This window comes from Salmo trutta, chromosome 5, assembly GCF_901001165.1.
Source record: "Salmo trutta chromosome 5, fSalTru1.1, whole genome shotgun sequence".
NCBI classification, from domain to species: Eukaryota; Metazoa; Chordata; class Actinopteri; order Salmoniformes; family Salmonidae; genus Salmo; species Salmo trutta.
Genome location: NC_042961.1, coordinates 7,623,297 through 7,646,390, shown reverse-complemented (window position 1 = coordinate 7,646,390; position 23,094 = coordinate 7,623,297). Strand labels below are relative to the sequence as shown.

General features: G+C 40.8%; 1 protein-coding gene and 1 pseudogene across 1 annotated transcript; both read right to left on the bottom strand.

The window, feature by feature from the left end:
- Positions 1-220: 220 nt before the first annotated feature.
- On the bottom strand, positions 221-10,320 carry LOC115193590 (solute carrier family 22 member 7-like). The gene is made up of 10 exons (XM_029752374.1): positions 9,893-10,320; positions 9,503-9,606; positions 8,561-8,715; positions 8,227-8,395; positions 8,001-8,124; positions 7,576-7,685; positions 7,131-7,345; positions 4,674-4,782; positions 1,310-1,522; positions 221-517 (listed from the first exon to the last, which is right to left on the bottom strand). Exons 1-10 carry the CDS (start codon positions 10,268-10,270, stop codon positions 430-432), a joined length of 1,665 nt encoding a protein of 554 aa, XP_029608234.1. The 5' UTR covers positions 10,271-10,320; the 3' UTR covers positions 221-429.
- A 2,926-nt stretch (positions 10,321-13,246) lies between these two features.
- Positions 13,247-22,574, bottom strand: LOC115193453 (solute carrier family 22 member 7-like; annotated as a pseudogene).
- Between the last annotated feature and the right edge of the window lie 520 nt (positions 22,575-23,094).

Here is a 23,094-nt window from a genome sequence, read left to right as displayed (position 1 = left end):
TATGGTGAAGAATAATGCATAAAGAGTTATGATACATTATCAAAGATAATATCTTGTTCCTCATTGATATGAAACAGAAAAGGAGTCTTTTCTAAATAAGATAATTTACACTTAATTCCAATATTACATTATCATTTTTATGTGACGAATAACACTTGAATTATGCTTCACACTTCAGGCTTTCTCTTTTGTTCTCTTGTATTTCGTTTATCTTTTTTTATAAGATCAGTGCAAGGTTTGAAGGTTGTTTTTGATATGTAACAAACACACTGAGTGCACAAAACATTAAAAAACACCTTCCTAATATTGAGTTACACCCCTTTTGCCCTCAGAACAGCCTGAATTCATGTGGCATGGAGTCTACAAGGTATCAAAAGCATTCCACAGGGTGCACATTTGGGCACATCAAAAATATATGCAGAAAGAATCTTAGTATCCATTTTCCACCTCATCAATGTCCTTTGATTTGAGAGGAATATCTGTCGTTTCCACAACTTGGGATCCAGCCAAACTTTTCCTAGAATGGTACATTAAAGAAATAGATACAAATCATTGATGAAGCATTTACTATGACATTCATAATTATCAATAATAATGTTTAGAAAGAAACGAATTCACCATTTTGACTGATATCTATACAAAGCAACTTTATTGTTACCCTGAAATGATTTGATATGGAGATCAAGTCTCTTGTTCTGGGCCTAAGGCTGGCATTCAATCCAAGGTAGGCTATAACGCAGCGCATAACAACAGGCTTTTAAAGGTAATTTACGCTTGAGCCGACATGCGAAGGGTTTACCATGAATGTGATCTCCCCAAACGTTGGGGAAAATGCCTTTAAAATGCGCAATATGAAGCACTGTGTGCAACCCAACCAAATTCACTTAAAAATGTAAGTTAAAGACCTGTCATTCTCATTGAAAGCAAGTCTGATAAGTGGTAGATCCGTTCTATGTGCAGAATTGTTTATGCTTCCCTTAAGTTTAGTTTTTGCGTCCTTTACTTTAGGTTTCGTACACCAGCTTTAAAATGTAGAAAATACTATATTTTGGGTTATTGAAAATACAGTATATTTCACAGCGGTTTAGATGGTACAATGATTCTCTACATTGCTTGTTATGTCACATAAACTGAAATTATAGGACAATATTTTAGAATTTTAGCAACCACGCAATGGAGGAACGATTTCTGCGTATTGGGCCTTTATAAGGCACATTGTCAGCGGTCAAGTGCGCTGCTCTATAATGTGCTCTATTGCATCCAACCTTAAGTGTCTTTATCACAGAGGCTATCAGAGTCTATATCGTACCCTGTCTGCCCGTCCTCGACGTCCTGGATGGTCTCTGGTAGACAGCGGTCCCGTGTCTCCGGCAGCATCCTGGCCACGAGGCTAGCCAGCAGGGCTATGGAGCAGAGGAGGACCTGTGGAAGGTCCCTCCACACCTCGTCCAGCAGCAGTATCAGAGGGGCCAGAGACACTCCCAGACGACCCATGGATGAGTTGTAGCCCATGCCGTTCTGCCTGAGAGATAGAGAGAAAGACACAGAACACATGTTTTGACCTGTCTTTAGTTACACTTTAAATATGAATCCCAATCTCCTGAAGCTGATCTCTTTCTGTATTTTTTCCATTCTTAATGACATTTCCACAGGAAAGTTTTTATTACATTTTTTATTTCACCTTTATTTAACCAGGTAGGCTAGTTGAGAACAAGTTCTCATTTGCAACTGCGACCTGGCCAAGATAAAGCATAGCAATTCGACACATACAACAACACAGAGTTACACATGGAATAAACAAAACATAGTCAATAATACAGTAGAAAAAAAAGAAAATAAAAAAAGTCTACATACAGTGAGTGCAAATGAGGTAAGAAAAGGGAGTTAAGGCAATTCTGGTGGCAAAGTAAATACAATAGAGCAATTAAACACTGGAATGGTAGATCTGCAGAAGATGACTGTGCAAGTAGAGATACTGGGGTGCAAAGGAGCAAGATAAATAAATAAATACAGTATGGGGATGAGGTAGATAGATGGGCTGTTTACAGATGGGCTATGTACAGGTGCAGTGATCTGTGAGCTGCTCTGACAGCTGGTGCTTAAAGCTAGTGAGGGAGATATGAGTCTCCAGCTTCAGTGATTTTGGCAGTTCGTTACAGTCATTGGCAGCAGAGAACGGGAAGGAAAGATGACCAAAGGAGGAATTGGCTTTGGGGGTGACCAGTGAGATATACAATGGGGGAAAAAAGTATTTGATCCCCTGCTGATTTTGTACGTTTGCCCACTTACAAAGAAATGATCAGTCTATAATTTGAATAGTAGGTCTATTTGAACAGTGAGAGACAGAAGAACAACAAAAAAATCCAGAAAAACGCATGTCAAAAATGTTATAAAATGATTTGCATTTTAATGAGGGAAATAAGTATTTGACTCTCTGCAAAACATGAGTTAGTACTTGGTGGCAAAACCCTTGTTGGCAATCACAGAGGTCAGACGTTTCTTGTAGTTGGCCACCAGGTTTGCACACATCTCAGGAGGGATTTTGTCCCACTCCTCTTTGCAGATCTTCTCCAAGTAATTAAGGTGTCGAGGCTGACGTTTGGCAACTCTAACCTTCAGCTCCCTCCACAGATTGTCTATGGGATTAAGGTCTGGAGACTGGCTAGGCCACTCCAGGACCTTAATGTGCTTCTTTTTGAGCCACTCCTTTGTTGCCTTGGCCGTGTGTTTTGGGTCATTGTCATGCTGGAATACCCATCCACGAGCCATTTTCAATGCCCTGGCAGAGGGAAGGAGGTTCTCACCCAACATTTGATGGTACATGGCCCCGTCCATCGTCCCTTTGATGCGGTGAAGTTGTCCTGTCCCCTTAGCAGAAAAACACCCCCAAAGCATAATGTTTCCACCTCCATGTTTGACGGTGGAGATGGTGTTCTTGGGGTCATAGGCAGCATTCCTCCTCCTCCAAACACGGCGAGTTGAGTTGATGTCAAAGAGCTCCATTTTGGTCTCATCTGACCACAACACTTTCACCAGTTGTCCTCTGAGTCATTCAGATGTTCATTGGCAAACTTCAGACAGGCATGTATATGTATTCTTGAGCAGGGGGACCTTGCGGGCGCTGCAGGATTTCAGTCCTTCACGGCGTAGTGTGTTACCAATTGTTTTCTTGGTGACTATGGTCCCAGCTGCCTTGAGATCATTGACAAGATCAAGTTGTTATTCTGTCTCTAACTGTTCAAGTAAACCTACCATTAAAATTATAGACTGATCATTTCTTTGTCAGTGGGCAAATGTACAAAATCAGCAGGGTATCAAATACTTTTTCCCCCCCACTGTACCTGCTGGAGCGCGTGCTACGAGTGGATGCTGCTATGGTGACCAGTGAGCTGAGATAAGGCGGGGCTTTACCTAGCAGAGACTTGTAGATAACCTGTAGCTAGTGGGTTTGGCGACAAGTATGAAGCGAGGGCCAACCAACGAGAGCGTACAGGTCGCAGTGGTGCGTAGTGTATGGGGCTTTGGTGACAAAACGGATGGCACTGTGATAGACTGCTTCCAATTTGTTGAGTAGAGTGTTGGAGGCTATTTTATAGATGACATCGCCGAAGTTGAGGATTGGTAGGATGGTCAGTTTTACGAGGGCATGTTTGGCAGCATGAGTGAAGGATCCTTTGTTGCAATATAGGAAGACGATTCTAGATTTAATTTTGGATTGGAGATGCTTAATGTGAGTCTGGAAGGAGAGTTTACAGTCTAACCAGACACCCAGGTATTTGTAGTTGTCCACGTATTCTAAGTCAGAGCCGTCCAGAGTAGTGATGCTGGACGGGCGGGCAGGTGCGGGCAGTGATCGATTGAATAGCATGCATTTAGTTTAACTTGCATTTAAGAGCAGTTGGAGGCGACGGAGGGAGAGTTGTATGGCATTGAAGCTCGTCTGGAGGTTAGTTAACACAGTGTCCAAAGAGGGGCCAGAAGTATACAGAATGGTGTCGTCTGCGTAGAGGTGGATCAGAGAATCACCAGCAGCAAGAGTGACATCATTGATGTATACAGAGAAGAGAGTCGGCCCAAGAATTGAACCCTGTGGCACCCTCATAGAGACTACCAGAGGTCCGGACAACAGGCCCTCCGATTTGACACACAGAACTCAATCAGAGAAGTAGTTGGTAAACCAGTCGAGGCAATCATTTGAGAAACCAAGGCTGTCGAGTCTGCCAATAAGAATGTGGTGATTGTCAGAGTCGAAAGCCTTGGCCAGGTCAATGAATACGGCTGCACAGTAATGTTTCTTATCGATGGTGGTTATGAACAGCTCTGAAACCAGACTGCATAGCGGAGAAGGTACGGTGGGATTGGAAATGGTCGGTAATCTGTTTGTTAACTTGGCTTTCGAGGACCTTAGAAAGACAGGGTAGGGTAGATATAGGTCTGTAGCAGTTTGGATCTAGATTGTCACCCCTTTTGAAGAGGGGATGACAGCAGCAGCTTTCCAATCTTTGGGAATCTCAGACGATACGAAAGAGAGGTTGAACAGGTTAGTAATAGGGGTTGCAACAATTTCGGTAGATCATTTTATGTGGTTTTGAGTACGCAGTGCAACCACTACACTATACATCCCAACCAAATATTCCTTTGTTAAAGAGAGAGTAGACAGGAGAATCATTTACCTGACCACAGTAGGGAACAGCTCAGAGCTGTACAACACAACGGTTGTGAAGGATGTTGCCGAGCAACCCTTCCCCAGCACCGCCACCACCGTCCTTAAAACAGACATGTCTGAAAGAGAGGATGGGAACAACATGACCTTTAACTCAAAGTTACGCACCTCATTTAAATCTTGAGGATGAGTCCATGAATAACTGAAACAGACTGGAACAGACCACAGCAGTACTAGATGTGATGACACTTGTAGATTTGTGAATACTCCTGTAAAGTTGTGATTACTCTTGTAGAGTCGTGACAACTCCTGTAGAGTCGTGACAACTCCTGTAGAGTCGTGACAACTCCTGTAGAGTTGTGATATTTCTTGTAGAGTTGTGATATTTCCTGTAGAGTCGCGATTACTCCTGTAGAGTTGCGATTACTCCTGTAGAGTTCCGATTACTCCTGTAGAGTTGCAATTACTCCTGTAGAGTTGTAATCTAGTAAGTGCCAGGGTATGTTCCACCCCAGCTACACACCTGATTCAACTAAGCATGGTCTTTAATTGAGCTATTAGTTGAATCAGGTAGTATGTTAGTATGTTAGTGCTGCACTGAAACAAAAGCCTGCACACACTGCAGCCCCTGCTGCCAACCCCAGTTTTTTATATGATAACTCCAATATTTAAGCAATAAGGGGGTGGGGGGTGGGGTATATGGCCAATATACCACGGCTAAGGTCTGTTCTGAAGCACGATGCAACACGGAGATCCTGGATACAACCCTTAGTCGTGGTATATTGTCCATATACTACAAACACAGAGGTGCTTTATTGCTATTATAAACTGGTTACCAACATAATTAGAGCAGTAAAAAATAAATGGTTTTGTCATACCAATGGTATACAGTCTGATACGGTGAGGGAAAAAAGTATTTGATCCCCTGCTGATTTTGTACGTTTGCCCACTGACAAAGAAATGATCAGTCTATAATTTTAATGGTAGGTTTATTTGAACAGTGAGAGACAGAATAACAACAAAGAAATCCAGAAAAACGCATGTCAAAAATGTTAGAAATTGATTTGCATTTTAATGGGGGAAATAAATATTTGACTCTCTGCAAAACATGACTTAGTACTTGGTGGCAAAACCCTTGTTGGCAATCACAGAGGTCAGACGTTTCTTGTAGTTGGCCACCAGGTTTGCACACATCTCAGGAGGGATTTTGTCCCACTCCTCTTTGCTGATCTTCTCCAAGTCATTAAGGTTTCGAGGCTGACGTTTGGCAACTCGAACCTTCAGCTCCCTCCACAGATTTTCTATGGGATTAAGGTCTGGAGACTGGCTATGCCACTCCAAGACCTTAATGTGCTTCTTCTTGAGCCACTCCTTTGTTGCCTTGGCTGTGTGTTTTGGGTCATTGTCATGCTGGAATACCCATCCACGAGCCATTTTCAATGCCGTGGCTGAGGGAAGGAGGTTCTCACCCAAGATTTGACGGTACATGGCCCCGTCCATTGTCCCTTTGATGCGGTGAAGATGTCCTGTCCCCTTAGCAGTAAAACACCCCCAAAGCATAATGTTTCCACTTCCATGTTTGACGGTGGGGATGGTGTTCTTGGGGTCATAGGCAGCATTCCTCCTCCTCCAAACACGGCGAATTGAGTTGATGCCAAAGAGCTCCATTTTGGTCTGACCACAACTGTGACTATGGTCCCAGCTGCCTTGAGATCATTGACAAGATCCTCCTGTGTAGTTCTGGGCTGATTCCTCACCCTTCTCATGATTATTGCAACTCCACGAGGTGAGATCTTGCATGGAGCCCCAGCCTGAGGGAGATTGACAGTTCTTTTGTGTTTCTTCCATTTGCGAATAATCGCACCAACTGTTGTCACCTTCTCACCAAGCTGCTTGGCGATGGTCTTGTAGCCCATTCCAGCCTTGTGTAGGTCTACAATCTTATCCCTGACATCCTTGGAGAGCTCTTTGGTCTTGGCCATGGTGGAGGTTTGGAATCTGATTGATTGATTGCTTCTGTGGACAGGTGTCTTTTATACAGGTAACAAGCTGAGATTAGGAGCACTCCCTTTAAGAGTGTGCTCCTAATCTCAGCTCGTTACCTGTATGAAAGACACCTGGGAGCCAGAAATCTTTCTGATTGAGAGGGGGTCAAATACTTATTTCCCTCATTGAAATGCAAATCAATTTATAACATTTTTGACATGCGTTTTTCTGGATATTTTTGTTGTTATTCTGTCTCTCACTGTTCAAATAAACCAACCATTAAAATTACAGACTGATAATTTCTTTGTCAGTGGGCAAACGTACAAAATCAGCAGGGGATCAAATACTTTTTTCCCTCACTGCATACCACGGCTGTCAGCCACTCAGCATTCAGGGATCAAACCACCCAGTTTATAAAAGATAATACTGCCTTCTGAACCGGAGTTGCTCACCTTCCTAATCAACAAAAAAAAGCACTCACCTCTGGGTATGAAGATGTTGATAGCGAGACAGATTCCAGCTCCTAGTAAAGATCCCACTTCTGTGTTTCTCCTGCCCACCTTATCCAGAAGGTAGTACGCTGATAGTTTGGCTGGCAGCTCTATGGCACCGTACACGAACTGGGTCAGATAGATGTTGAGTCCAAATCCAGTGATGTTGAAGCTAATGCCATAAAATGTTGACGCCACACCATACCTTCGGTAGGAGAAATCAGGTTGGCATTATTGGTGTTGTTAAACTGTGTAGACTGATGTCATGTGTCGTGACAGTTTGAGTTGAGATAAAAGTTGACATTTCATTATATTTTCTTGAATTCATCAATAAATTCTTACATTACTCTTACATTGTTATGTATAGCCAGCCTTGATGAACATGCATCTACTAAAGTGAATAGTAACAGACATCATGAGAGAGGGGTTACTCACCACACTATGCCTGTTAGTAGAGCCAGCCTCCTCATCTTTGGTGTCCTGACCAAGTCCAGGTAGGAGTGAGTTCTGTCTTTTCTCTCTGTCACAATGATACTGGACAGAGTCTGGTGGGGAGAAAAATAGAGGCGGATCAGTTGCTGAATCCCAAATCAACCCCTAATCCTTAGACTCTACCACCTAGGCACTCGTGTACATCTGAACCTATTGGATAAGTATAAGCAATATGGCAAAATTCACACCCAGCCTTTCAGAGGGAAAGTAACCTGGTCCCAGATCTGTTTGTGCTGTCTTGCCAACTCTGACCATAGGAGTTAGCAAGACAGCACAAACAGATATGGGACTAGGCTAGAAGGAAAGGTGAAGGAATTACGATATTGCTTAAACTTCCTGATCCTGATCCGATCCTGATATTCGCTTACCTCTGGTGTAATTTTGGATCCAAACTCCTCCTTCTGGTTCATCTGGGCACATTGTTGCAAATAAAAGTTAGCTTTCTCAAACCTCCCATTGGCTATGAGCCACCTGGCTGACTCAGGAATCCACCTATTGGAGGAGGTAAAGATGTCATTCACAATTACATAGCAACGGTTAACTGCCCATTCCTTTTTTTGTCAGTCCATCAATCAGACCCTCCCTCCCTCTAACCTCCAGGTGAGTATGGCTAGAGCAAGAGGTGAGGTGACCGCTATGGTCAGCTGTCTCCAGTCGGTCACATAGTAGGCTATGGCTGGAATCATGCAGTAACCAAACGTCCAGGACAGGCTGTCAATCACTCCCACCAGCTTTCTGTGCTCAATGTCCACCCACTCCACACCTGAAGAGATGGGACAACATCACAACGCAACCCCAGATGAGGAAAGGGTAGTGTCTGGGGTGCAACATGGGTTATCTGTATTTGTCTAGTGGGTGGGCTTCATATTTGAGTGTGGGTGTGTGTGTGTGTGTGTGTGTGTGAGCCTGTGTGCATGTGTATAATCACTGAGTACTGATGAGACGATGACGATGCCGGTGATACCGAACCCAGTGAAGAACCTGAGCACAGCGAACATGATGAAGGAAGTGGAGAAAGCGCTGGCAAAACCAAACAGCATGCCAGAGATATAGGACACCAGGAGCATGGGCTTCCTACCAAACCTAGAGAAAAAAGACAACATGTGAAGAGAAGGTGAACAGGAACATCTACATACAGATGTAGGATCTTAATTTGATCACCATGTCGCAGGAGACCTTTCCTGCAATGCAGGAAATCTAAAACTTGTAATGTATTTGAGGTATAAAAAGGCTTCTGATATTTGTAATTTCCACTTTCAGACTTGATTTCCCTTACAATTGTTTTTTCAACCCCTACAAAAATGTCCATTAAATCTAATCCACATAATAATTCACATTTCCTGTTGCTGCAGGATTATTTTCTATAGCAAACTGGCTCAAATTAAGATCCTACATCTGTACATTAAATAGCCTTATCCGAGCCAGAACGGCCCATAGGGCAGGAGCCTATCTCCTGTTTCTGTAGCGTGAGGCATTTCCCCTTTTTCGATTAGAAAGATAATAAGATAATATTATGTAGAGAGAATACAAATACAAAATTCCTTTTAATTTGATTGATTTAAAAAATATTAAAGTCCAAATGCAGCAGTTTTTATATCAATATCAAACCATTATTGGGTAACAATCAAGTACCTCACTGCAACAGTATTCTATTCAAATGGTCAAAAAGAAACAAGGCTATGGGCCAAAACATACTAACACCTGCAAAATCGTGATTTGTCCAAATGATCAATGACAGTCGTAGCATCCCATAGTCTGTTGACAGGCACTACCATAGCAGTTCTGATACATGCATCTATACATAAGAGATTAGGTTAAAGGTGACTCTAAAATCTAATGTCTGTGAATGAATAAATGACTGTTAACTTACCTGTCACTCAGGCTTCCAAAGGTCATAGCTCCGAACATCACTCCTATGAAGAAGATGGTTGTTGTCACCTTATTTTGCCCTTTCTGGTCACACACCAAGTCCCACTGATGAGAGAGGTGGAATTAAGAATAAACTCCTTCAATGTATAAATGAGAACGGCCTCTCTACTTTCATTTTGTGAAAGACTTTCATTGAGTAGCTAGCAACGCAACAATATTAAAATATGCTTTGAAAGTACGAATAACACTTAAATTATATGCAACATCTGTAGTGGTCAAATAATGACATTCAATGAGTACAACATGACCTTTCATTTAATGAGACATTCAATGACTACAACATGACCTTTTGACTTCTATAGTCTAGTGACAAAGAGACAGAAAGACTTACCTCTGTAGCCAGAGTGGATTTGAAGGTGCTGTTGTCATATACCCATCCATTCTGACAGGGGACTGTAACTAGGCCACGATCATTGGAGTTGGAAAGGAGCTGTAACTGGGGCTCTGGGAACATCTTACAGGAGCTTGGAGTCCCATCTTCCTGTACTGGAATGCTGACAGTCAGTCTCTGCTCCTGGGTCAGATTCCCAAAGATGTTGCCATCATCCAGAGCGCTGAGGTCACAGTGGTGAGAGGGCACGGCTGCTATGAAGTTGTTCAGCAGGAAGTGACACGGCAGGGTGAATCGACCAATAAAGCTGATGATAATGATCATCATCTGGAACCGTTCAAATCCATTGACAACCGAGAGTAGGTGTTCGAACTTCATCTTCGTCTTCCACTTGGTCCACACAGACTTCTTGTCCACAGACTCGTAATATCAACAGCAATCCCTCTCTCATTCACCAACATTGAATCCAAAAAAATATGTCATAATCTTTCACCAAGTCTAAAGGTTGTCTGTTGGTCCCATTGTCTCATTGTTAGGTAAACCATGTGAAATTGATCAATCTTTGACAGCACAAAACCACTTAAACCTCTTTTGTTTGTGGAAGAATGCCTTCATCTACATTAATTGGTGACACATTGACAGAAAGGAGTTACTTGAGCAACTAAAGAATATTTCACAATTTCAAACTTTCTAGAATTCAATAACATGTTAACATTTCTAAGTTCAAAATGAGAATAGGGCGTGATGTTTGTGCTCTTGCCAACTCCATCACTCATTGTCAAGCCAAACATACATTGTACCATGACAATGGGTGGGTGACAAGGACTTGATAGCATGATGGTACCAATAGGCTGGCACTCAGGCTAGTTCCCACACAAGTTTGTAGAAAAAAAGCGAAAATAGACGAAGGCTAGATATCCTGAAATGAGACGAAGGCTAGATATACTGAAACGAGACGAAGGCTAAACGAGACGAAGGCTAGATATACTGAAACGAGATGAAGGCTAAATGAGACGAAGGCTAGATATACTGAAACGAGACGAAGGCTAAACGAGACGAAGGCTAGATATACTGAAACGAGACGAAGGCTAGATATCCTGAAATGAGACGAAGGCTAGATATACTGAAACGAGACGAAGGCTAAACGAGACGAAGGCTAGATATACTGAAACGAGACGAAGGCTAAACGAGACGAAGGCTAGATATACTGAAACGAGATGAAGGCTAAATGAGACGAAGGCTAGATATACTGAAACAAGATGAAGGCTAAACGAGACGAAGGCTAGATATACTGAAACGAGACGAAGGCTAGATATACTGAAACGAGACGAAGGCTAAACGAGACGAAGGCTAGATATACTGAAACGAGACGAAGGCTAGATATCCTGAAATGAGACGAAGGCTAGATATACTGAAACGAGACGAAGGCTAAACGAGACGAAGGCTAGATATACTGAAACGAGACGAAGGCTAAACGAGACGAAGGCTAGATATACTGAAACGAGATGAAGGCTAAATGAGACGAAGGCTAGATATACTGAAACAAGATGAAGGCTAAACGAGACGAAGGCTAGATATACTGAAACGAGACGAAGGCTAGATATACTGAAACGAGACGAAGGCTAAACGAGACGAAGGCTAGATATACTGAAACGAGACGAAGGCTAGATATCCTGAAATGAGACGAAGGCTAGATATACTGAAACGAGACGAAGGCTAAACGAGACGAAGGCTAGATATACTGAAACGAGACGAAGGCTAAACGAGACGAAGGCTAGATATACTGAAACGAGATGAAGGCTAAATGAGACGAAGGCTAGATATACTGAAACAAGATGAAGGCTAAACGAGACGAAGGCTAGATATACTGAAACGAGACGAAGGCTAGATATACTGAAATGCTTCACAGTGTTTTCCATAGTATGTTTAATTGAACATGCCACCACAATAAAGGTATTTATCTGATGGAAAACACAAGTTCCAACTCGGGACAGCAGTTTAAGAGGAAGGAACTAACCCTAACCCTTAGGGTAACTCAGTAGAGGAAACAGATCTATAGAACATGGGTTTATTGCCAAGCCCCACAGGAAGACATACCAACACCAGTATTTATGAAGAACAAAACAGTAGATTAATTGATGACCGTGTGAGAAAAACAGACTGCAATTAATTTTACAATGCTCTTTCACCGTGTAATAACCAGGTTAACAACAACTTGTGTCAAGCGTGTTACTTAAATTATTATATTGTTGTTTTTTTGGTTGTTTTGAGTTGTTTTGGTTACGTTAGTAGGGCCCTAGTACATCTATGCTTTGGTCCATCCATTATCTTCTGGCTAGATATTGTCACGACTTCCGCCAAAGTCGGTGTTACGCTTGTTGTAAGGATTGGACCAAAATGCAGCGGGAATATGTATACTCATCTTCTTTTTATTTTGAAGAAGGAGAAACAAATAAATACGTATACAAAAAAGAACAAAACGAAACAGTCCTGTCAGGTGCACAAACACTAAACAAGGAACAACTACCCACAAAATCCCATTGAAAACACACCCCTCTTAAATAGGACCTTCAATTAGAAGCAACAAGGAGCAGCTGCTTCCAATTGAAGGTCAAACCCATTAACTAAACATAGAAATAGAAAGACTAGAACAAACATAAAAATATACTAACACAGAACATTAACCACAAACCCCGAAACACATAAAACAAACACCCCTCTTACATAAGAACATAGCCCAACAAACCCCTCTCCTTGTTCGGGCGGCGTTCGGCAGTCGACGTCACCAGCTTTCTAGCCATCGCCGCTCCATTTTTCATTTATCTATTTGTTTTGTCTTGTTCCCTGCACACCTGGTTTTCATTCCCCAATCACACTACATGTATTTATTCCTCTGTTCCCCTCATGTCTTTGTGTGAAATTGTTTGTGTGTTACGTGTTTTTGTACTCATTAGGCTTGCGTGCGTTTTTTCCCGTGTAATTTCACGAGGCCTGTTTGTATTGTTATACATTTGATGTTTTGTGACTGTTTTTGCGCGCTTTACACTTTGCCTTGTTGGCTGGAGGTTTTTGACGCAGCTGCATCAGTCTGTAATCTTTCTCCTGCCAAAATAAAGTGTGCGCCTGTTCACAATTCTCTGCTCTCCTGCACCTGACTTCACCACAAGTACGCACACACCTGACAGATATTCTGCTCTATGTTCATATTTCATGCACTTGCTTTAAAACTACTGTTTCTCTGAGTGACATGAATTCACATAGAATTACATATAGAATGCCTTTGTAATTTAATAGAACCTCTGTGTGGATTCATGCAACTTCAACTGTTCCATTTCTGTTTTCATCAGAAGTGATTCAGTGGAACGGCACTCTCTCCATCCAGTTCCGCTCTGCAAAGGACAAAAAAGGTGCAATTAGATGTTAGATCGCCTTTCGTCCAATTATGAATACTGATTAAATACTGGATTAAATACCTTTATTTAAAGCATCTTGGTCAATTTTTTTTATATCTTGCTATAAGCATGTATGAGCCTTTATAATGTCTTATAACCAGGCTCACGACAAGTCTTACAATGCATCATATAACTGCATCATAAATGTACAATTTAAGTACTTGATGAATATTGTCTTATAAACCCATATGGGCTGTAAAATCATCAATCAATAAATCATAATAAAATCATCAATCAATCAATGAATAATATAGCTGGAGGCTATATTATACAGTGTTAGCAAATACAATTCTTCCTATATTTGGTGACCTTATGTCCTCTATGAACTCTGGCAGGCGAACATTGAGTGTTTCTGGGAGGAGCAAAGCCCCTAGTCTGGTACCAACAATCACCAAGCTATATATTACAGCAGGAAGGACCTCCCAAATATTTTCCAATAGTGCGACGAGAGGGAGCAATGGACACGCCCAGTCGACCCACAAACAAGATGTAGTCAACGCCGCTCTGCATGAGGGACCAAACTAACAAGTTATTTAAGGTGCAAGAGGAGAGATCTGTGAGAAAAAAATACACATTATTATGTAGCAGCATGACGTACTTTGAAACTTCTTGTCAACAATATGTGTATAAAGAGGCCACTTTAAAGAGCAACCCAATGAACAAGTCCCGATATTAGGTCTCTGTTTCTGTGAACGTCATAACCCAAAAGGGGTCCGTTTCAGGAGGGCAACAAACAACGTTACAAAACATTTAGATATAAATGTATTCTTTAGAACAGAGTTGATTGTCTTGTTACATTTCTATCTGCAACATTGTGAATGACGTTTCACCTCACTGAATACACCACAGGACTACATTAAGTGAACAAATGTGATATAGTAGTTTATTGATCACTCACCAAACTACTGTTGGGTAGAGCTCAGTGGTATAAAGAGACATTATTGTGAAGGACGCTTCTGTAATGAATACAAGGGGAGACAGGGAGCTGGTTTCAAGCACAGGGTGCAGCAGGTGTTTATTTGTAAAGGACCACAGGAGGAGGCAGGTAGCTGGGTCCAGGGGCAGGTAGAATTCCACGTTCAGGGGGATCTACATGTTTACGAGTGTGAGTTGGAAGCAGAAGTTACAGCTTCTGACAGGCTTTTCCCAAAAAGACCCATGATGGTACGAAACACCCACATACAGTGCATTCGGAAGTATTCAGACCCCTTCACTTTTTCTACATTTTGTTACATTACAGCCTTATTCTAAAATGGATTAAATGTTTTTTTCCCCCCCTCATTAATCTACACACAATACCCCATAATGACAAAGCAAAAACTGTTTTTTTAAATGTTTGCAAATGTATTAAAAATAAAAAACGGAAATATCACATTTAAATAAGTATTCATACCCTTTACTCAGTACTTTGTTGAAGCACCTTTGCCAGTAATTACAGCCTCGAATCTTCTTGGGTATGACGCTACAAGCTTGGTACAACTGTAGTTTCTCCCATTCTTCTCTGCAGATCTTCTCAAGCTCTGTCAGGTTGGTTAGGGAGCGTCTCTGCACAGCTATTTTCAGGTCTCTTCACAGATGTTATATTGAGTTCAAGTCCGGGCTCTAGCCGGGCCACCCAAGGACATACCGAGACTTGTCCCAAAGCCACTCCTGCATTGTCTTGGCTGTGGGCTTAAAGCCTTCGCCCCAGTCTGAGGTCCTGAGCGCTCTGCAGCAGGTTTTCATAAAGGATCTCTTTGCACTTTTCTCCATTCATCTTTCTCTTGATCCTCCTGACTAGCCTTCCAGTCCTTGCCGCTGAAAAACATTCCCACAGCATGATGCTGCCACCACCATGCTTCACCGTAGGGATGGTTTTGACCAAGTGATGAGTGGTGCCTGGTTTTCTCCAGACGTGACGCTTGGCATTCAGGCCTTAGAGTTCAATCTTGGTTTCATCAGACCAGATAATCTTGTTTCTCATGGTTTGAGAGTCTTTAGGTGGCTTTTTCGCAAACTCCAAGCGGGCTGTCATGTGCCTTTTACTGAGGAGTGGCTTCCGTCTGGCCACTCTACCATAAAGGCCCGATTGGTGGAGTGCTGCAGAGATGGTTGTCTTTCTGTAAGGTTCTCCCATCTCCACAGAGGAAATCTGGAGCTCTGTCAGAGTGTCATGGTCATCTCCCTGACCAAGGCCCTTCTCCCCCTATTGCTCAGTTTTGCCTGGCGGACAGCTCTAGGAAGACTCTTGGTGGTTCTAAACTTCTTCCATTTAAGAATGATGGAGGCCACTGTGTTCTTGGTGACCTTCAATGCTGCAGAAATGTTTTGGTACCCTTCCCCAAATCTGTGCCTTAACACAATCCTGTCTCGGAGCTCTACGGAAAATTCCTTCGACCTCATGGCTTGGTTTTTTCTCTGACATGCACTGTCAACTGTGTGACCTTATATAGACAGGTGTGTGCCTTTCCAAATCATGTCCAATCAATGTAATTTACCACAGGTGGACTCTAATCAAGTTGTAGAAACATCTCAAGGATGATCAATGGAAACAGGATGCGCCTGAGCTCAATTTCGAATCTCATAGCAAAGGGTCTGAATAATTATGTAAATAAGGTATTTCTGTTTTTTATACATTTGTCATTATGAGGTATTGTGTAGATTGATGTGGAAAAACAATTGTTTGGTCCACTTTAGAATAAGGCTGTAACATAAGAAAATGTGGAAATAGTGAAGGGGTCTGAATACTTTCCAAATGCACTGTACCTGAGTGAAGATATGAAAACATGGATGACTGAATCTAAGGCTAACAGCTGACAAATAACACACAGGGCTCAAAATGCATGTGCGGAAAGAAAAAAGAAACTGCAGCGATGGCCTAAGTTCCACAAGGAACTCAAAGGTATGTAAGTAAGTAAGTAGAAACGTGAAGTGGAGTAAAATCTTAACACATGTAGCGCATTGTTGCAAAGTCGAATAATACATTATTTGCTAACAATATATTTTGGGAACCAACAAATACCTTGAGGAGCAAATATGTTGATGAAGACACAGGCTCCAGTCAAAAGCAGTGTCCCAACCTTTCCAGGTTTTCGGCCAATCTTGTTCAAGAAGTGATAGACTGCAATCTTTCCAGGCATCTCAATGGCAACATATATGAACTGTGTGAAGTAGACGTTCATGCAAATCCCAATGATGTTCAGGCTGATTCAGTAATATGTGAACACAACTCCATACCTACAGGTGACATAAAATAAGGAACTTAAGAAAAAAAATGTAACAGGTTATACATGTGACATTTTCACTAGCAACTAGTGTCAAATGACAATGGATGGCCCAATGGATGGCCCAATGGATGGCCCAATGGAATACGATAAAGTAGGAAGCAGTAGTAAGACATTTTAGGAGTTTCTAAACATGCTGCTCCTTTAAATGTAGAACAAAGAACAAGCTGAATAGATCAAAGAACAAGCCGAGTAGATCAAAGAACAAGCTGAATAGAAAAAAAGAACAAGCTGAATAGACAAAAAGAACAAGCTGAATAGAACAAAGAGCAAGCTGAATAGAACAAAGAACAAGCTGAATAGAACAAAGAACAAGCTAAATAGATCAAAGAACAAGCTGAATAGAACAAGCTGAATAGAACAAAGAGCAAGCTGAATAGAACAAAGAGCCAGCTGAATAGAACAAAGAGCCAGCTGAATAGAACAAAGAACAAGCTGAATAGATCAAAGAACAAGATGAATAGAAAAAAGAACAAGCTGAATAGAACAATCTGAATAGATCAAAGAACAAGCTGAATAGATCAAAGAACAAGCTGAATAGATCAAAGAACAAGCTGAATAAAACAAGCTGAACAGATCAAAGAACAAGCTGAATAGAACAAGCTGAATAGAACAAGCTGAATAGATCAAAGAACAAGCTGAATAGATCAAAGAACAAGCTGAATAGAAAAAAAACAAGCTGAATAGAAAAAAGAACAAGCTGAATAGAACAAAGAGCAAGCTAAATAGATCAAAGAACAAGCTGAATAGATCAAAGAACAAGCTGAATAGAACAAAGAACAAGCTGAATAGAACAAAGAACAAGCTGAATAGAACAAAGAACAAGCTTGGAAGAACAAGCTGAATAGAACAAGCTGACAAGAACAAATAACAAGCTGAATAGATCAAAGAACAAGCTGAATAGATCAAAGAACAAGCTGAACAGAACAAAGAGCAAGCTGAATAGATCAAAGAACAAGTTGAATAGATCAAAGAACAAGTTGAATAGATCAAAGAACAAGCTGAATAGAACAAAGAGCAATCTGAATAGATCAAAGAACAAGCTGAATAGATCAAAGAACAAGCTGAATAGATCAAAGAACAAGCTGAATAGATCAAAGAACAAGCTGAATAGAACAAAGAACAAGCTGAATAGAACAAAGAGCAAGCTGAATAGAACAAGCTGAATAGAACAAAGAGCAAGCTGAATAGAACATGCTGAATAGAACCAGCTGAATAGAACAAAGAGCAATCTGAATAGAACAAGCTGAATAGAACCAGCTGAATAGAAAACAAAGAACAAATTGAATAGATCAAAGAACAAGCTGAATAGAACAAAGAGCAAGCTGAATAGAACAAAGAGCAAGCTGAATAGAACAAAGAGCAAGCTGAATAGAACAAGCTGAAGAGAACAAGCTGAATAGAACAAAGAGCAAGCTGAATAGAACAAAGAGCAAGCTGAAGAGAACAAAGAGCAAGCTGAATAGAACAAAGAGCAAGCTGAATAGAACAAGCTGAAGAGAACAAGCTGAATAGAACAAAGAGCAAGCTGAATAGAACAAGCTGAATAGAACAAAGAACAAGCTGAAGAGAACAAAGAACAAGCTGAATAGAACAAAGAGCAAGCTGAATAGAACAAAGAGCAAGCTGAATAGAACAAAGAGCAAGCTGAATAGAACAAGCTGAATAGAACAAAGAGCAAGCTGAAGAGAACAAAGAACAAGCTGAATAGAACAAAGAGCAAGCTGAATAGAACAAAGAGCAAGCTGAATAGAACAAAGAACAAGCTGAATAGAACAAGCTGAATAGAACAAAGAGCAAGCTGAATAGAACAAGCTGAATAGAACAAAGAGCAAGCTGAAGAGAACAAAGAGCAAGCTGAATAGAACAAAGAGCAAGCTGAATTGAACAAAGAGCAAGCTGAATTGAATAAAGAACAAGCTGAATAGATCAAAGAACAAGCTGAATAGAACAAAGAACAAGCTGAATAGAACAAAGAACAAGCTGAATAGAACAAAGAACAAGCTGAATAGAACAAAGAACAAGCTGAATAGAACAAAGAACAAGCTGAATAGAACAAAGAACAAGCTGAATAGAACAAAGAACAAGCTGAATAGAACAAAGAGCAAGCTGAATAGAACAAAGAACAAGCTGAATAGATCAAAGAACAAGCTGAATAGATCAAAGAACAAGCTGAATAGAACAAAGAACAAGCTGAATAGAACAAAGAACAAGCTGAATAGAACAAAGAACAAGCTGAATAGAACAAAGAGCAAGCTGAATAGAACAAAGAACAAGCTGAATAGATCAAAGAACAAGCTGAATAGAACAAAGAACAAGCTGAATAGAACAAAGAACAAGCTGGGAAGAACAAAGAACAAGCTGAATAGAACAAAGAACAAGCTGGGAAGAACAAAGAACAAGCTGGGAAGAACAAAGAGCAAGCTGAATAGAACAAAGAACAAGCTGAATAGAACAAATAACAGCTGAATAGAACAAAGAACAAATTGAATAGAACAAAGAACAAGCTAAATAGAACAAAGGACAAGCTGAATAGAACAAAGAACAAGCTGAATAGATCAAATAACAGCTGAATAGAACAAAGAACAAATTGAATAGAACAAAGAACAAGCTGAATAGAACAAAGAACAAGCTGAATAGAACAAAGAACAAGCTGAATAGAACAAAGAACACGCTGAATAGAAGAAAGAACAAGCTGAATATTCCAAGAAGCTTCAGCATTAATTAACATAACAGATCACAGAGTCATGCAATATATCACTAAATCAGCTATCCACCTTTTTATATGAATAATGTATGAAATCCCAGTGTATTGGAACTAACTTTTTAAATATTTCCTGTATACAGTAAGCTAACTTACTTACTTACTTTATTGTATTATTTCTTGTGTTTTTTTTCAAGTAATACATTGTTACTAATTATTGCATTGTTGGGTTTTAAGTTAGCAAGAAAGGCATTTCATTGTACTTGTGCATGCGACATTAAAACTTTAAACTATTTCATTTAACCCCTAATTTAACCAAGATCAATTCCCTTGCGGTTTAAAGCCTGTTTTTCGAGGGATACTATAATAATATATAGTATAACATTTTAATATGTATAACACTATAGAAAACAAAGTACAATCAGTCACTAACTCACTGAGTACAATGGAGATGATGCTTATTCCAGAGAATGTCCCTCCAGTGAAGAATTTCATGATACAAAACATGATATAGGAGGTAGAGAAGGCATTGTTTAAGGCAAGCACCATATTTGACAGGTACGCATGCCACCATCAGCGTTTCCCACTGGCCAAATCGAATCAGAGAACATTAAGACATTTTACAGGCTCATACGTGGTTATAACAAGTTATAAAGCATTATACCGGCACACTTTAAGTGTTTTTACATATATATCTAATATATGCATATACTGTACCAATCAAAAGTTTGGACACAGCTACTCATTCAAGGGTTTTTCTTTAGTTTTACTATTTTCTACATTGTAGAATAATAGTGAAGACATCAGAACTATGAAATAACACATATGGAATCATGTTGTAACCAAAAAAGTGTTTAAAAAATCAAATATATTTTAGATTTTAGATTTTTCAAAGTAGCCCCCCTTTGCCTGATGACAGCTTTGCACACTCTTGGCATTTTCTCAACCAGCTTCATGAAGAAGGCTTTTCCAACAGTCTTGAAGGAGTTCCCACATATGCTGAACACTTGTTGGCTGCTTTTCCTTCACTCTGTGGTCCATCTCATCCCACACCATCTCAATTGGGTTGAGGTCGGGTGATTGTGGAGGTCATCTGATGTAACACTCCATCACTCTCCATCTTGGTCAAATAGCCCTTACGCAGCCTGGAGGTGTGTTGGGTCATTGTCCTGTTGAAAAACAAATTATAGTCCCACTAAGAGGAAACCAGATGGGATGGCATATCGCTGCAGAATGCTGTGGTAGCCATGCTGGTTAAGTGTGCCTAGAATTGTAAATATCACAGACTGTGTCACCAGCAAAGCATCGCCACACCATCACACCTCCTCCTCCATGCTTCACGGTGGGAACCACACATGCAGAGATCATCCGTTCACCTACTCTGCTTCTCATAAAGACACGGTGGTTGGAACCAAAAATCTCAAATTTGGACTCATTAGCCAAAGGACAGATTTCCACCATTCTAATGTCCATTGCTGATGTTTCTTGGCCCAAGCAAGTCTCTTCTTAATATTGGTGTCCTTTGGTAGTGGTTTCTTTGCAGCAATTCGACCATGAAGGCCTGATTCACGCAGTCTCCTCTGAACAGTTGATGTTGAGATGTGTCTGTTATTTATTTGGGCTGCAATCTGAGGTGCAGTTAACTCTAATGAACGTATTCTCTGCAGCAGAGGTAACTCTGGGTCTTCCTTTCCTGTGGCGGTCCTCACGAGAGCCGTGGTCCTCACGAGAGCCAGTTTCATCACAGCACTTGATGGTTTTTGTGACTGCAATTGAAGAAACTTTCAACGTTCTTGAAATTTTCCAGATTGACTGACATTCATGTCTTAAAGTAATGATGGACTGTTGTTTCTCTTTGCTTATTTGAGCTGTTCTTGCCATAATATGGACTTGGTCTTTTGCCAAATTGGGCTATCTTCTGTATACCAACCCTACCTTGTCACAACACAACTGATTGGCTCAAACACATTAAGAAGGAAAGAAATTCCACAAATTAACTTTTAACAAGGCACACCTGTTAATTGAAATGCATTCCAGGTGACTACCTCATGAAGCTGGTTGAGAGAATGCCTAGAGTGTGCAAAGCTGTCATCAAGGCAAAGGGTGGCTACATGTAACACTTTTTTGTTTTGGTTACTACATGATTCCATATGTGTTATTTCATAGTTTTAATATAAAGAAAAACCCTGGAATGAGTCGGTGTCCAAACTTTTGACTGGTACAGTATATATAATATATATAAACAAATCATTATTATTTAACTAACCATTGTAAACTACTTATAAACCCCGGTATCATTATAATCAGTATACCATAACATAAAATGTTGCCATATTTCTATACACAATGCAGCTAAGTGAAAGACAACAACATGCTATTAAACATACTTTTAGAAGTGATCAGAGTATTTAATTTCTGCATGAAAATTAAAATTTGTACATTTAACAGATACTCTTATCCAGAGCGACTTACAGTAGAATGCATACATTTTCATACTGGTCCCTCGTGGGAATCGTACCCAGAACCCTGGCATTAAAAGCGCCATGCTCTACCAACTGAGCCACACAGGACCTGAACACCAATGGTTTAAAGCTTGCAGCTATTTTCCACAGGAAACGTGTGTTTTGTATCAGTAGTGTTAGTATATGTGAGTTTGTGTGAAGTAGTAAGGGTTCTGTATAGTGCATACCTGTCACTGAAGAAACCGAATAAAGGAGCCCTACACATTACTCCAATGAAGAAACTGCTGGCAGTCGCTTTGTTCATCTCTTTTCTATCGCAAACAAGGTCCCACTTTAAAGAGATCATAACAATAACACTGGTGTCACTGGTCTCTTGGGTACAACAGAACAGCTACAAAGTGATCAAAATGTTCCATCTTTAAAGCAAAAGAGCCGTAAGTGAGACTTACCTCTGTAGCCAGAGTGGACATGAAGGTAAGGTTGTCATATGCCCATCCATTCTGACAGGGGACTGTACTGTAGCTAGGTCACTGTCATTGGAGTTGGACAGGAGGTGGAACAGTGACTCTGGGAACATCTTACAGGATCTTGGAGTCCCATCTTCCTGTACTGGAACACTGACAGTCAGTCTCTGCTCCTGAGTCAGATTCCCAACGACGCCGCCAGCATCCAGAGCGCTGAGGACAAAGTGGTGAGAGGGCACGGCCGCTATGAAGTTGTTCAGTAAGAAGTGACACGGCAGGGTCATGCGAGAGAAGCTTAAATCAGGACAATCATTATTTGGAATTTCCCGAGTCCATTTCCCGACATTATTTGGAATTTCCCGAGTCCATTTCCCGACTGTAGCAGTGTACAATCAATATTGTACACTGCTACAGTCGTTGTGTTCTCAATGGAAGTTCAGTCACCTCCAATCTTAAAGGGAGTACATTGTCGAATTTCATTTTGAAAACCACTTCGGAGTTGCCAGAACTCCTCTAAAAAAGGTAACAACAACCACCGCTAATGCTGTCTGCAAGACAATCCTCTAGTCTTCTGCTCTTCTTACACTTGATCATTCATTATGTGTGTTGTACAAAAGTTGGAGAGTCAGATAGGACACATGCACCAACATTTACAAGCATTGTGTTAACCATTACTCATTGATCATATGCAGAGATACAGTACAAGCTGATAAAGCAAAAGCTTGGTCCCAGTAAATGGGATGCTATATTAAATGTGATGTTATTCATATGTTAATCTTATTGTACGTTTAAGCAAGTGTTACAGGTGTGACGAATGCCTTTAATTACTCTGCATGCTTTTGCCCTAATTGAGTGAT